Below are 15,549 nucleotides of genomic sequence, written 5' to 3'. Positions count from 1 at the left end.
CATCTGGTTCTGGACTTTTGTTCTTGGTGAGTTTCTTAATTATTGTTTCAATTTTCTTAGATGCGATTGGGCTATTTAGGCTTTGTACATCCTCCTTATCAAATCTCAGAAGACATTTTTTCAGAAATTTGTCGGTTTCTTCTGGGTTCTCTAACCTGAGTACAGTCCTCATAATACGTCCTCAAGATGTCTTGGATTTCTTGGGGTTCTGTTGTAATCTCTCCCCTTTCATTTGTGATCCTATGTATTTGAATTTTTTTGAGTTAATCTTGCCAGCGGTCTTGTTTATTCTTTTAAAGAACCAGCTCCTGGTTTCATTGATTTTTTTGTATTGTTTTCTTTGTTTCTATATTGTTTATTTCTGCTCTGGTTTTATTATTTCTTGTATTCTGGCTATGTTTGGGTTTATTTTGTGCTGTTTATACATATCCTTTAGGTGTACCTTTAAACTGTTGATTTTGTCATTTTCCTCTTTCCTGATGTAGATCTGTATTGCTATGAGATTCCCCCTAATTACTACTTTTGATGTGTCCCACAAATTTTGACAATCTGTCTCTTCATTATCATTCATCTCAAGGAATCTTTTTATTTCTTCCTTGATTTCCTCTTTTATCCAGCTATTGTTGAACAGCATGTTGTTTAATCTCCAAGTGCTGGATTTTCTCCACAGCTTCATTTTACAGTCAATCTTGTTCTTTGTTGCATAGTGATCTGATAGGGTGCTTCTAATCTTTCTTATATTTGTGACTTTTTGCAAGTTAGATTTATATCCTAAGGCACAGTCTATTCTAGACAAAGTTCCCTGTGCATTTGAGAAAAATGTTCATTCTGCATTCTTGGGGTGGAGGACACTGAATAATTCTATTAGTCCTAGTTCTTCTAGTTTCTTATTTAGGGTTCTTATGTCTTTGCTAGTTTTCTGCCTACTGAATCTGTCTATTGGTGTTAATGTGTGTTGACATCTGTTACTACCATCGTATTTCCTTCAATATGTATCTCCACTTTTGCAAGTAAATGTCTTACATATTTTGCTGGCTCTGAATTTGGTGCAAAAATTTTGACCAGAGTTAGTAATTCTTTTTTTTTTGTTTTGTTTTGTTTTGTTTTGTTTTTGGGCCACACCCTGTGACGCTCAGGGGTTACTCCTGGCTATGCGCTCAGAAGTTGCTCCTGGCTTCTTGGGGGACCATATGGGATGCCGGGGGATAGAACCGCGGTCCGTCCTAGGCTAGTGCAGGCAAGGCAGGCACCTTACCTCCAGCGCCACCACCAGGCCCCAGAGAGTTAGTAATTCTTAATCAAGTCTTACCCTGATCAATAAGTAATGACCCTCATTGTCTCTAAGCACTTTCTTGAGGTTGAATGCAATTTGTTCAGTTATAATCATGGCTGTTCCTGGTATTTTTGTTTTCCTTTGGCTTGAATAATTGATTTACATCCTTTTATTCTAAGCCTGTGCCAATCCTGTACATTTAGGTGTGTTTCTTGCAGGCAGCAAAAATCCAGTTTTTGTTTTCTGATCCAACGCTATACTGTGTATTTTTTATTGGAAGAGTTTAGTCCATTGACATTTAAAGAGATATTGACAGAGAGGGCTGTTGTGCAATTGTATTGCATAGGGTGGTTGTTTTTTATAATTGAGTGTTTGGATATTGTAATTCCTCTCTGAGTAGTTCATTTAGAGTCAGTTTGGTTAGCATATAGTGAAAGTTCTTTTTTGTCTGAGAATGTTTTTAGTCCTCCCTCTCATATGAATGAGAGTTTTACCAGGTAGTGGACTCTAGGTGGAAGTTTCTTTCATTCAATTGTTTAAATATGTCATTCCACTGTCTTCTTGCTTGAATTGTTCAAATAGGAGATCTGGTTTGATACTTTTGTTACTGCCTTTGTACTTGAGGATTATTTTCTTCCATATTTCTTTAAGGAATTTATCTTTTTCTTTGTTTTAGCCATTTGGATTACTATATGTCTAGGTGTTGGTTTATTGAGATTTAATTTTATTAGGGACTCTTTTTGCTTCTTGGATTTGTAGCGGAGCCTCTTTCCATAAGGTAGGAAATTTTTCTGCTATTATTTCCCTTATTACTTGCTCTTCCCCTTTCCCTATTTTCTCCCCTTCTGGTATTTCTACAATTTCTAGATTATTTCTTTTGTCTTTGTTCATTAAATATCTAACATTTTCTTCCAATGCTTTAACTCTCATTTTCTTATTGATTTCTTTGTCATTTTTGCTTTGAAGTTTTTCTTCAAGTTTTTCTATATGATCCTCCAACTGTGTAATTCTGCTCTTATGACTTGCTAAGAGGCTTTTTCCCTTAATTTTATTTGTATGGATTCTCTCATCTTCTGTAAAAATTCTTCTTTGAATTGGTTGAATTGTTCATCTATGGATTTTTTAAATAATTTTTATTGTGATCAAAGTTAATTACAAGTCTTTCACAGTAATAGTTAAGGTATATAGTGACAAAGAATTAGGGCCATTCCCAAAACCTGTGCTGTCATTCCTCCACCCCTGTACCCAGAATGCATCCCATACATTCCCCCCTTTGCCCCTGGACTGCTAGTGTAAGAGGTCTCCTTTGTGTATAGATTGTTGTAGATTAGGTATTGATTCTGGTGTCATTGACTTTCTGTTTGGTGCTTAAGTTGGATAATTCTTTATTTCCTCTTAATGTTTATATGACTGGTTGTTCCTGGTAGCATTCTATTTTTCTCCCTCGAGTTATGAGGGAGAACAAAATGATTCAAGTGCTGTGGTTCTGTTGAAAAAAGAAAGAAGAGAGAAAACGCTGGGGAAATCTGTCTAGAGGCTATAAATATCAATTCAGAAGAAGAAAGAAAAAAAGAAAAGAAAAACAAAAACAAAAAAATCAAAACAAAAACAAACAAAAATAAACAAGCAATGACAAAAGCACAGCAGCAGCAACAAAAAAATTATCACCAAAACCACAACCAGAAGAAAGAAAAGAAAAGAAATGAAAGGCTGGTGTGGCAAAGCTTTGTATTTTTATATAGGCACAATAAATATTGGGGGGGAAATTAGAGGACATTCCCTTGACCTGGGAGGTACAGAGTTTCTCCACCCTTGAAACATACTGTCATGGGAGCAACTGTAGGCTCCATATATGGTCATTCTCAACCCCAAGGCCTTTTTATGATGTCAGGGAACTTTCTGATCAGTGTGGATGAAAAATCAGTCCTTTGTAGCTATAGATGTTGATATTTCAACGAGTCATAGGACATCTAGGATAGAGTCTTTGTTATGGTTCTAGAAGACCTGTTTCACCACGTTTGTTTGTAGTCAGTCTTCTGTAATTAGTGATTTTGGGTTTTTAGGTCAAAGCCTAGGATAGACTCTTTCCTTATGGCACCAGAAGTTCTGCTCAGTCATGGCTGTCAACGTCTGAGATTAGAGATCTTGTTGATTTTTTTTTTGGTAGAAATTCTAAACTGAAGCATAGGCTATGATTAATCTAGATGGCTAGTGATTCCTTGATTTCTATTGCTATGACATTCATTGCCAATTTTAGGTTCTCATCTATTGAGCTCATGCATGGCTTGGAAACTTGCTAGAATTTCTCTCTATATCCCCAGCTGCTAATGTTGAAGTTAAAGTTTTTGACAATCACAGTCTTAAACATTTGAGTCAAAACCAAATTCTTATTGTAACTCTTGGCATTTAGCACATAGTAATGTGATTTAGCTAGGCAGCATTTAAGCCATTTTCTCCTCTTGCTATTTATTATCTGATTTTCAGAAGAAAAAGCAAAGATTCTGCAATTTTAAGGACTTTCCTATTCTCTGTCTTATATTAAAATTTTTGTTCCTTTTCTGTCTGCATTTCATTGAGTTGTGTGTTATGTTTTCGTCTAGATATTTGGTTTGTGTTAATCCTTATCACTGGACCCTTCACATTTGTTTCTCTATTTTTTAGGAGAATGATATAAATCTGACCCATATCGAATCCAGACCTTCCCGTGTAAAGAAAGATGAGTATGAATTTTTCACCTACCTGGATCAACGTAGTCTGCCTACTCTGACCAACATCATTAAGATCTTGAGACAAGAAATTGGTGCCACTGTCCATGAACTTTCCCGGGATAAGAAAAAAGACACAGGTAAGAAATAGGAATTTTGCCATATAAGCAACTTAAATTTTTCTTTAAGTCATTGACAAAAATAATACTTAACATGGAAGATCTTTGTGTGGATTAAGAGAGGACAAAATACCTGGCATAGTTTAGATATTTACTATCTATTACTCCTTAGTACCGTCCCAAGAAATACCTACTATCTTTATTAATCATTTCTCTATGTTTCAAATTTGTTGTATTTTTCATTTCTGAATTATTATATTCTTGATTCTCTAGCTCTAGAGACGACATGTTTAGGTAAGTGAAGCTATAAGACAAGCTCCTAATTATCTCTGTTCCAACAGGAATGTTCTCCCTATGAGCTTTTCATGACATTACTTTTTCTTTTTTCTTTTTTTTTCTTTTTTGGTTTTGGACCACACCCAGTGATGCTCAGGGGTTACTCCCTTTCCCTTTCTCCCTCCTTTTCTCCCTGCCTGCCTCCCTCCCTTCCTCCTTTCCTTCCTTTCTCTCTTTTTTTCTTCCCACTCTGTTCTTGGACCATACATGCCAGTGCTCATGGCCCATGCCTATTACTTAGGGATCACTCCTAGTGGGACTCTGGGGACCACACAGGGTGCTAGGGCTCAAACTTGAGCCATCTGCATGTACCCTAGTACAACCCTTGTTTTACTATCACTCTAACCCCATCAATACTATTTCTCACAGTATGAGTTTATTGCCCTAGAAAACCCAGCACCCTACCCACTTTATTCTTGTTAGTTCAGAAAAACACTGTTTTTTTTTTAACATATCCATAATTTTGACTTGTTCAGAAAAGAAATATTTTTGGAATCCAGGACTACACAGTATTCTAAAACTGATTTCTTTTACACAGTGGCATATATTTCAAAGTCCCTGTGCTTCTTGTGTATTATTAACTCATTTCTTTTATCATAGAATAATGCTTCTATTGTCTAATGACCAAGGTTCTTTTATCCATTCCCTGACTGAAGGACATCTTAGTTTCTTATAAAATTTGTCAATTATACATAAATATTGTTGGTTAATTACAAGCATTCACATGATGGCTTGGTGTAGCCTTAAATTTCCACCTAACTTGGCTAAATATTAAAGAATGTGATGGTTAAAGTCAACTATTATTTCCTAAAATTTTAATTGTTTTCTATTGTAATATTTGATCTATCTGTTGATCTTTTTATTTACCTACATATCTATCTATTTATCTACTTGGTTTTTAGGCCACATCTGGCAGTGTTAAGGAGTTACTCCTGGCAGGCTCGGGGGACCATATGGGATGCTGGGGATCAAACCAGGTTGGCCATGTACAAGGCAAACACCCTATTAGCAGTGCTATCTCACTGGTCCTATTTTAAAATTTTAGAAAATGTTTTCCCAACAATGAAGTTATTTTAGGTCAACAATATTCAGATTCTAAAGCTAAAATAATATTTTCATATCCAGATTTGTGTCCAATGAGACAAAATCTACTGCTAAGTACACACTGTTGAAGCAGAAAGAAACTTCTAGGGTCATCTTAAAGTTGGGTCTGTTTTCTCCTGTGGCTCTGAAAACAAAAAGTTCATTTCTAGGTCCTGGACTTGCCAAGGGTGAAGCAGATTTTAGGCCACTGGGGGTTGGGCACTTGGAATTCTTTTTCAAATCAACCTTATCTGCCAGCTTTCCCCTTTAACGTCCCCAGGACTATTTTCCTATTACCTTCTTATCTTACTTTTTAGGCCACCTGCTCCCAAAGGGAACTGTGGGCTCTTAGGACAAAGGACCGGATCCCAGAGCAAGCTCTGACTCTGCTAGGAGCAGGTGGAGGTCCAGCCAGATGGGGCCCTGGGGTAAGAAATCAAAGCCAAATGATAGACAGGCAGACAGGCAGCCCCAAGGGGAGCCAGGAAAGATGTATGGAGATCAGCAAATGGCTGGCAGCCTGAATTTAGGATCTTAAATGGGTCTTAAACTATTCCTGCAGAGGAATAGTTTAGAGCCCAGACTCCAGAACCAGGCTGCATTACACTTCAAGTGACTTTAGGTGAATGACTGATCTTCATGAGATCCCACAACTCCTGGTGGGAGTAACCAGGCAAAGAGCCTGATAGAATACATGAAAGAATACATGCTTGGGTGCTTTGAGAAAAGCATAGAGCCTGCTGTGGCTTGTGATGCATGTTCCTCTATTCTTAACATTATCAGTGCCATTATTATAACTAATGACAAGACTATAGGAGCACTGAAAGTCCAGTCATCAAACAAGTACATTTGCAGAGATGCTGAGAATAGAAAGGTGACCTTAGAGGTCAGACAACCCAATGGACTCATTCATTTTCATTGCAATTAGACAGAGTCTGTGACATCACTTAGGGCAAGTTATTAAATTCTGAGCAATCTTGGGTGAGCTTGACTTGACAGATTTTCTTTTCAGGTTTTGTGGCTCTTTCTCTAGCCTTTGTACTCAGGAGGAAAAGAAGGTCCAAACTGCATGCTCAGGTTGGCCAAATTGACAGATGAGACCCTTAGATGAATATAGTACAGGATCACGTGTTGTCCAAGAACCAAAGGTGAGGGAATCTGAGTGAACACGGGTGTTGTACTTTGGGTAAACATCTTAACTGGTGAAGAAATAACTGCTGAGACTAACTCTTGAAAGCAACACATGATTCCTGAACTTATTTCTTTGCATGGTTGGTCATTCCAGCCCAGACTGGTTCCCCTTACTGGACATGGTTTTATGACCTTAATGGAGCAATCCATTAGGTACACAAGCAAGGGCCAGACAACATAGTGTGTACTTGCTGAGACATGAGTCTGTGGGTGTCCGGGGTTGTTTTTTATAAACTAAAGTCTGGGCCCCAGAGCAGATTTTTTTAAAGGGGGAAACAGCTCTCCTTTTGCAAAGTTGTTCTTTATGTAAACTCAGCAGGAGAATGATTAGAGAAAGAAAAAGCACATCATAGATTTGAACCTTTTATTCTTTCATGCAACAAAATGCCTTTCTGTTGAGGGGCTCAGATCTCCATGGCTTGTCTGACAGCAAGTTGAAGTGGGAGATCTGAACCCTTCAAATCAATTATACTAAACCACCTTTCACTCTAGTTTCTAAACCATTCAAAGGGCCATATGGGTGATAGAAAAAGAAAGTTTTCAGTTTCTTAATTGCCAAAGTTCTCCACCCAAAACAGCTTAAGAGAAGGTTAATTATGGTGACATGTTAAAGAAACCTTAACCTTCTAAAATGCCTCCTGGAGAAACTGATGTGAGTTTAATAGGATTTTAATCCAGTGTCTTTTGAATACTTGAGGTCTATTCTCTGGCTACCCTCACTGTTGATGACCTCAAATCCGTCTTCAAATCAACATGAAAGAGCATTAATATCTTCCACAGATCAATCTACTAATCCTTTTATCTACCCCCTTTGAGTAGTCTGCATAACATTACACTTAGCTGGGGCTGGAAAATTCCTACATGGAGACAGATTGCAGCCATGAGCAGCAGATGGACAGACAAAATGACTATACCTCTGCCTAACGTTATAGAATCACTCTTTTTTTAGACAAAATTATCTGTTTTAACTCATTTTCCAAGAGCAAATGAACATTCAGTGAACTTTGTTCAGTATATGATGATTATAATGTTCCTGGCAAGGCATATAAGGGAGTCTGACTTTCCAGTATGGCTGTATTTTCTGTGGAAACAGAAAGGCTAACATTCATCCATACATTGTTCTGTCCATTCTTCCATCGATCCATCAATCTATTCATCCATCTATTTATCTGTCTCTCCACCCTTTTATCCACCCATCTTTTCATCCATCCATTCTGGGGACACTTTTATTTGTATCAATCCCTAAAGCAATGATTTATAGGAAACATTGAGTAAAAATAAAAGTAACATCCTTAGGCCTTTTCTTTCCTGTTTTGTGGCCCTTTTCCACCCTCCAAAGTTTTCTCTTTCTCTTGTAATTTTTCTACTCTATGCAATTACAAGGCTGATGTTCCAGGTAAAGTATTGACAAAGAAAGGATGGATTCTTTGTATACCCCTAAAAATCCCCAAGACTTTGAATGAGCAAAGTGACCCACATGTGTGTACATGTGAACCTTTTAAGAAACTGGGCCATATTTCCCAAAGAGTTGAGTCCCTTTAGAGAGAAGATGCTTCAAACTGCAGGGATGTGGCTGGTTAGAGAATTCCTCTTTCTCATCATCTATATTTTTCTTCCTTCCCTTCCTATATTCCTCTGTTCTGTTGCCCTAGCTTCCTTTTGTCCCCACTTCTGATTCAATTCTTTGTGTGTTATTTTACTTGGTCTCACATGAGCCTCATAAGGCTATATATGCTTGTGGTTTCAGGTCTCTTGTGGAGACCAAGGATCTGCATGTTAAAAAGCACACAGAATTAAATGCCTTATCAGGACTTTATCTGGATGCTTCCTGGACATGTTGGTGTTGCTCTAAGTCCTGTAAGCAGGAGATAGGATTTTTTCAACAGACTGTCTCCTTTGAGACAAGCCAACCTACAGCTAAGAGAACAATCTTGCAAAGTAGCAAGAGGATGGGTACCAACTGGAGCCAGAAGCTGGCTTGGGCTTGTGCCATTGATGACCATCAGAGGCAGCTTTATTTACTATATAGCTAGGTTATATCTATAGCAAATGCTGTTTCTTTAGCCCTTTTCTATTGCCAGGCACAAGGCTTCAGACTAAGAAAAATCATAGAATATGAGCAGACTCTTAATCTAAGAGGAATCCCTCAGTTGTATACAAATTCAGGCTTATCAGAACATGTCAGGCAAGCTCAGTAGTATTTTTAATAGTCCTTTAAACTATTATTTTTAAGTCTTTTTATTTTGTAATAATTATTGGAGGCAGTGGTTGGGCCACACCCAGCAGTGTTCAAGCTTTATTCCTAGGTATGCATTCAGGGCTCACTTTCAGGACTTATGAAAACATCTGGGGTGTCAAGGTTCAAACCCAAATCAATCAAGTTCAAGGCAAGTGTCCTGTACATTTTACTATTGGTCTTCCCCCCCAACTTTTGCATGCCTAAAACTTTTGCATGTCTACAAAGCTTCCGCTTATTTTCGGCGTATTAGACTTTTACCCCAGTTTATTACTTTTCTCTCCTTCAAACAAAACCACGTAACTTGAACTAGCTAGTCCTGCCCCTCCAATTAGAGGGGGAAACAAGGGAGACACCAGGACCAAACAGGCGCAAGACTACTATGCAGTAGGCTAGATACAGAGGAGACCACATATCCTAGCTACCCTGGGGGTGAGGGAAGAGGATATGGGTGGTAGGACAAAAACGGAGGTGTAGGGAGGACAATTTGGTGATGGGAATCCCCCCTGATTTTATGTAAATATGTACCTAAAATATCATTGTCAACAATATGTAAGCCACTATGATCAAAATAAAAAAATATGTTTATCAAAAAAAAAAAAGCTTTGTAAAGAAATGACAGCACCAAGGTAACATACTCTCAATTTCAGTGTAAGTAAATTAGATGAGCTTAAATGACAGCATGTCATCTCTCAAACATATACTTCCCCTCGTTATTCCCTCACATCTTTTAAATAAGTTTCAATAAAATTACCTTATTTTACAATAACAACAACAACAACTTGAAGGCAACTAAATGCAAAGTAGTTGATACATTTATCTCCAAGTCTTTCCTAAGAATAGGAAACAAATTATTTTCAATTTTTTTTTTAGTTTTCTTTACTTTAAAACAAAATTTTATTTGGTTAAAGAACTTTGATTTACAAAGTTATTGAGAGTTGAGGTTTAGGCATATAATATTTCAACAACACCATTATCAGCTTCCATCACCATTGTTTTCACACTTTATCATCCCAACCCCACTCCTTGCCTGTCACCTTGACAGACATAATGCAAAGTTGAATTATTGCAACTTGGATCTAATACTTGCAGTGTTGTTCAGTCTGTATTTTGGATTTATAGCTATACCAAACTCATACATCACTAATTTAACTGAAGCCCCCAACCTCTGTTAATCATTACTTACCTTTCTCATATTCTTCCTTCCTGCCTTGATTTCTTTTCTTCTTTTAGTGAATTGTATGGTAGAAGTACTACAGAATTGCAAAGCTAAAACTCTTTAAAAATGGCTACCTGACTCTCTTTTTCTCCTTTCTTTTTTTTCTCCTCTATCTCCATTCCCCATCTCTTTCTCCTTTTTTCTCACTCTTCTTTCTATTCCCTATTCTTCTATCCCCAAGGGGAAACAAAGAGAGATGGCTGCCTGAAAATGCTATTTTTGATTTAACTCAATGATTATAAAATGTAGGAGGTGCTAAAGTCAGAACATCTTTTACCTTACATTAATTAGAATGAGAACCTTTTCTCTGAGTATATACCCTCAGGTATGTTTCCTCAGTTGAAGGAGGTAGTGAAAGGATGTGATATGATAATAACTATAATGCCAATTTGCAATGGATTGGGGGGAGCATCATAATAACTCAGGGAAAAACACAAATAATGAGTATGGCTTAATTTGAGTCAACATTGGATCCATTACTAGTAAAATGATTCTACTACCTCCATTTATGATACAGAGCCACTTAACTCTGCTGAATTTTAGGGCTTGTGGGGAAGATCATACAAGACACTTTGTATCTGAGTGTTTGATTACTGAGCTGAACTTGCTCAAGTCAAATATGTCCTGGCTCTAAGATGCTTTTAGACTCTAGGAGAAAGGGAGTTTTATGATTTGTAAACACAGCTTCATACCAGGGTTTTAGCAACTACCAGGCTAATAGATGTGAACACAGGCCAGACTAAGAATAATATCTTGGGATTGTTGGCACACATATCTTCAATGAGTAGAACCTTGCCTCCAGGGAGATGATCTCTCCTGTTGGATGTTATAAAAGATCTCTCACTTTAGTATTGGACTTCTTAGTTGGGATTATTAGCATCAATAATAGAATAATAAAGACAATAGTATGACTAATAGTAATAATCCAGGCAAAATTAGCATATCTAACAGGCTGCATTGGTCTAGGGGAGCTTTTTCTTAGATTGGGGATTTAAGGCCTCCTATAGGGCCCCAGGAGTTTGATTGTTGAGAGAGGGGATAAGCCAGATTGACTTTCTGGAGATGGGAGGGAAATTGGGATCATTGATGTCAGAAGATGAATGCTTGTGAAGAGATGGGTGTTGGACCATTGTATGACTGAAAAAACAACAACTTTTTAACTCTATATCTCACTATGATTTAATTAAAAAATAACAGCTAGTACAAAAAAATCAAAGAAATTTTACATAGAAATTTTAGATGAACTTTGATTATCTAGATGTATATTGATTATCTAGATATTGAGTTGTAAGTGGCAGGCAAAGGTTATTAAATGTAGGGTTTGGTATTTTTGGGATATAGTAGATACCTTATGAGAGACATGACACTTCAGAAGGACTGGCAGTTGATGTAAATGATCCTTCAGTCATTCCCTTATTAATGTATAATTTCACTCATTTTTTTACTCATCACCCCCTTTATTCAGTTCCACAAAACTTTTCACTCTAGATCATGCCAAGTTCCCCCTCCTTTTACGGGGAGCATACATGGCAATGCTCAGGGGTTACTCCTGGCTCTGCACTCAGAAATTACTCCTGGCAGACTCAGGGGCCATATGGAATGTGGGAATTAAACCCGGATTAGCTGCCTGCAAGGCAACTATCGTTCTGGACTGAATGCCAGGTTCTTTTTATCCACTGTATTCTCATTTCCTTTCTAGAATGCAGGTGAGAGCTCAGATGCTTTTTCATCACATCAGTAAACCCAACCTTGCCTCTTTTCTGCCTGGGAAGAAGGTGGATGAGGAATAGCATTTGAGACACCAAGGTTACTAAGAGCTTCCTTAGAAAACACCTTAGAAAGCACCATAAAAGGGGGAAAATCAGGCACTCAACAATTCACCCTGCAAGCTATCAGGCTTATGAGCTAGTGAGTCCTTCATGTTGTGGGGAGCTGCTGGGACTGCTTTCTGGTGGTGATTGGGCTTCCTTGAGATAGAGGAGACATGCAGGAGCCTGACAGAAGGGTTTAAAATACTCTTCTATTTCAGGTCTAAGAAATGGAGGATTTATTGCTCCCCAAGTCAGACAGAAGGCAGAAGTCAGGGAAAGCCTGGGTGCCTGACTGGCTCAACCCTGGGGCTAGTGAGCATCTGGTAGAGGGAGGGGTGAGATGGGACTCAGCCTGCACCTTGAACTGCTATAAATTTAATGGACCGGCTCTGACCTGCTGGCTCCAGCCAGCTCCACTAGGGGGGTGGCTGTGCCTTTTTGCCCAGTGAACTGGTCCTCTTGGTGTCCAGGCTGAGCAGTTGACCCTGACTTAATGAGTCCACGATGTGGGTGTCCTGGGCCAGCTCTCCTGCAGGGCTGCTTCCTTTGGAGCCAAATCAATATTTATTAATGATCTGCCCCCCTTGGATGCCTCTAGCTTCACAGAGGGCCTCTGTTGGCCAGCCTTCCAGAGTCATTCATTAACCACTGAGTCTGGAGGCCCAGAAGGCCCGGCGGGGACTCCCAGAGGCCAGCCCACAACAGAAGTATTTGCAAAGGTCATGAATGAGCTAATCTGATTTAACTTTTTCAAACAGAGGCCTGAGTTGGGAGGGGGTCAGTATCTAGTCTTGGTGCTAAGAGTGGGATAGAGAAGAGGAAGAGGGGAGTACATGGAGGAAGAGGAGAGAGAGGAAGGGGAGAAGGAGGAGGAGGAGAAGAGAACAGCCTTTAATGAAGACAATCAAGGAGACCCGCAAAGCAGAGGGTTTGGATGTGCCAGTTTCTCTTTCGCCATTCACAGACCTTTGGACAGTCAGGGGAAAGCACTGTCCTGGGAATCATTTTCACCACTTTCCTTTGGGATCTTGTTTTAGGTTCTTTCCTTTCCCTTTTTAGGTGGGGAATCTGTAATAAAGGAGCCCACCTGCCACTCTGCTGCATCAACCTTGGATGGCAGTCCACACCTAAGGAGCACAGCTTTCTTGATTTCTGTTTCTATCTCTGGTGTTTCTCTCTCTCTTTCTCTCTCTCTATCTCTCTCTCTATCTCTCTCTACCTCTCTCTCTTTCTCACTCTATCATTTTCTGCTGTGGACTTGCTATTATGCAAAGTCATTTCATGTATTTGAACCTTCATGATGCTCCAGGAATAGTGAGGCAGGAAAAGTTCTGCCTTCTGGCTCACATCACTTTGATACAATGAGAATGAAATGCTTTATCTAATTAGGTGCTCAAGGAGCACTCAACCATGTTAATAAAGGAAGCAAAAGGCTTCTCTTAGAGTTAGAAACATAAGTAAAGCCCAGGAAGAGAGACTGGAGAGGAAGAATGAAACCCAGTCCTGCCTCCTGCAATCTGTGAGCTCTCATTGACTTGATCAGGTTCTGCTGGTCTCTAGTGTGAAGGTAAAATAACAAAATTGAAAGTGCGGTCCTGACAGGCAAGTGATGAAGTGTAGGCCTTGCCCATTTCTGGATGGAAAGCCAGTGTCTTTGGGATCAAGGATGTTTCTGAGTGGCCTACTTGGGAGTGCTGGTGTCACACTTGACCCAAGGCCCCTTGCTCCTTTCCCAAGATGCGTACCCATTTATGTAGCATGTGTCAGTGTGCAAAGACAAAGGGTTGATTTTTGTTTGTGCTGGAGACCCCTGAAGTTTCCCTGGCCAAGTTAGCACCTGTTTAACACAGCCTCTTAACTGGGAAATGTCATGGTGGAGCCTTGGTGCCCTCATTCTCAGACACTCCTGCATCTGGCCTCTCCTGAGTATCATTTTCTTTAACTTTCTGGTAATAGCTGATGAGATCCTTCCTGCTGTCCCAGGCAAGACATAGGATGTATATCTGCAAGGCCTCTGGGACATGACACTTAGCTGAGGTCAAAAAGAGACTGAGGAACAGGAATAGAGTCCAAGGCAGGGAGAAGACTCCACACCAGCCACCTCTGATCCCTTGGCCTTCTCCAATATCATCAAAATGCAACCATATGCTTAATAGATTCTGGTGTATTCACACCCTGTACATGCTTGTCCTACATGGCTTGTTGAACTTTGTGTTACAGCCATTTGAAGGAAGGAAACAAGGGAGTAATTTTCAAGAAGTTCTGCCCTCTCAGTTACAATGGTAGAAGTTGGACTTTAGTCATGTGGCCTAGAGTCCACGAGGCTCCTTTTGGAACATCAGTGTTCTGGGCCTTTTCTAGAGGATGGCAGCACCCAGACCCTACAGACCCTAGAACTGGATAAGAAGCACCTCTAGTCTCTTGAGTACCTATTTCCTAGCAAGTACCTACAGTCACTGTGACATGGGTCTGGCCTACAAGGTTTGGGGTGTGGTAGGCAAACTCTGTGATTTGAGTTTTTACAGTTTTTTCAATGTTCTTGTGTCCTTGATATTTTTTCCCCTGATCTCAAGAGGGCTGAACAAAGCCTTAATCCAGTGAGAGTTTTCCCTTTGGTGGAGGGAAAAATATAGGCTCCCATAGCTGATATAGTCAGGTTCTGCTGCCCCCATGTGGTAGGTTGTAAGATGGCATGAGGCTCAGGATTAACCAGGATGGGTCCCAAACTGGTTTCTTTGGTGTTTGGTGAAGAGGAGAAAGGGGGGGGGGGGGGTTGGGGGGGTGGAGGGGAGAGGAAGGGTAGGTTCTTGGGAAATGTTGGAGGAGCTAAATATCTATATAGTGCCTGAACTTCCAGAAACAAGGATGATACTTGGATGAAAATGTATTTGTGTGCTCTTTGCCCAGTCTCAAGTCTTCAGATATGAACTCCCAAAGGGAATAATAACAAATGAATCCAATAGTCCAAATTTTATACAAAGGGAAACTATAAACCAGCACTAGAAAGACAGTGACTGTAAAACTGAAATGAAAACCCACTCCTGACTTAGTATTCTTTCTTTCTTCCTCTTCTTCCTTCTATCCTCTCCTCCTCTTTCCTCCTTTCTTTCCCTTTTTTAAATCCTTTCTCTTTTTTCTAAAGAAATCACCATTATTAAAATCTTTATCTTCTCTATGACCCACGTGGAAAAACACTAAAGGCAGGCCAGTCATATTTTCTACAGCATTTAACTCATGCAATGATGCAATAATATGAAAAGATAACTTGAATGCTCTTATAGATAAACATTAGCTCTGGGAGGAGGAATACTTGCCAACTCACACTAAGTGAGTGGCTTCTAGCTTGGCTGTGTAACTTTATGAGATGGTGCTTGTACTTTGTTGAGTAAGGACAGTCTTCCTTGGTACTCCTCAAATTTTGAATCTTGTAGCTGAACAGTGATAGTGGTCACTATGTATCTGGTGTTATTCTCAGCATCAATTCATTGGATTCAATCTGCTCCTCTATATAACTATCAGGTTTATTTTACAGAAAAGAAGGATGAGGCACAAAGAGGTTTAACCATTTATCATGGG

At 39.4% G+C, this 15,549-nt stretch overlaps 1 protein-coding gene across 1 annotated transcript in view; it reads left to right on the top strand.

The window, feature by feature from the left end:
• The window catches only part of PAH (phenylalanine hydroxylase), a 172,756-nt gene that overhangs the window by 88,610 nt on the left and 68,597 nt on the right, over nucleotides 1-15,549 (top strand). The window contains exon 4 of the mRNA XM_049783159.1: nucleotides 3,935-4,118. Within this exon, the coding sequence (XP_049639116.1) occupies nucleotides 3,935-4,118 (184 nt within the window). The remainder of the gene's footprint in view (nucleotides 1-3,934; nucleotides 4,119-15,549) is intronic.

Source organism: Suncus etruscus, chromosome 11 (genome assembly GCF_024139225.1).
Source record: "Suncus etruscus isolate mSunEtr1 chromosome 11, mSunEtr1.pri.cur, whole genome shotgun sequence".
Classification (NCBI taxonomy): Eukaryota; Metazoa; Chordata; class Mammalia; order Eulipotyphla; family Soricidae; genus Suncus; species Suncus etruscus.
This window is presented reverse-complemented; position numbering and strand designations above follow the sequence as displayed.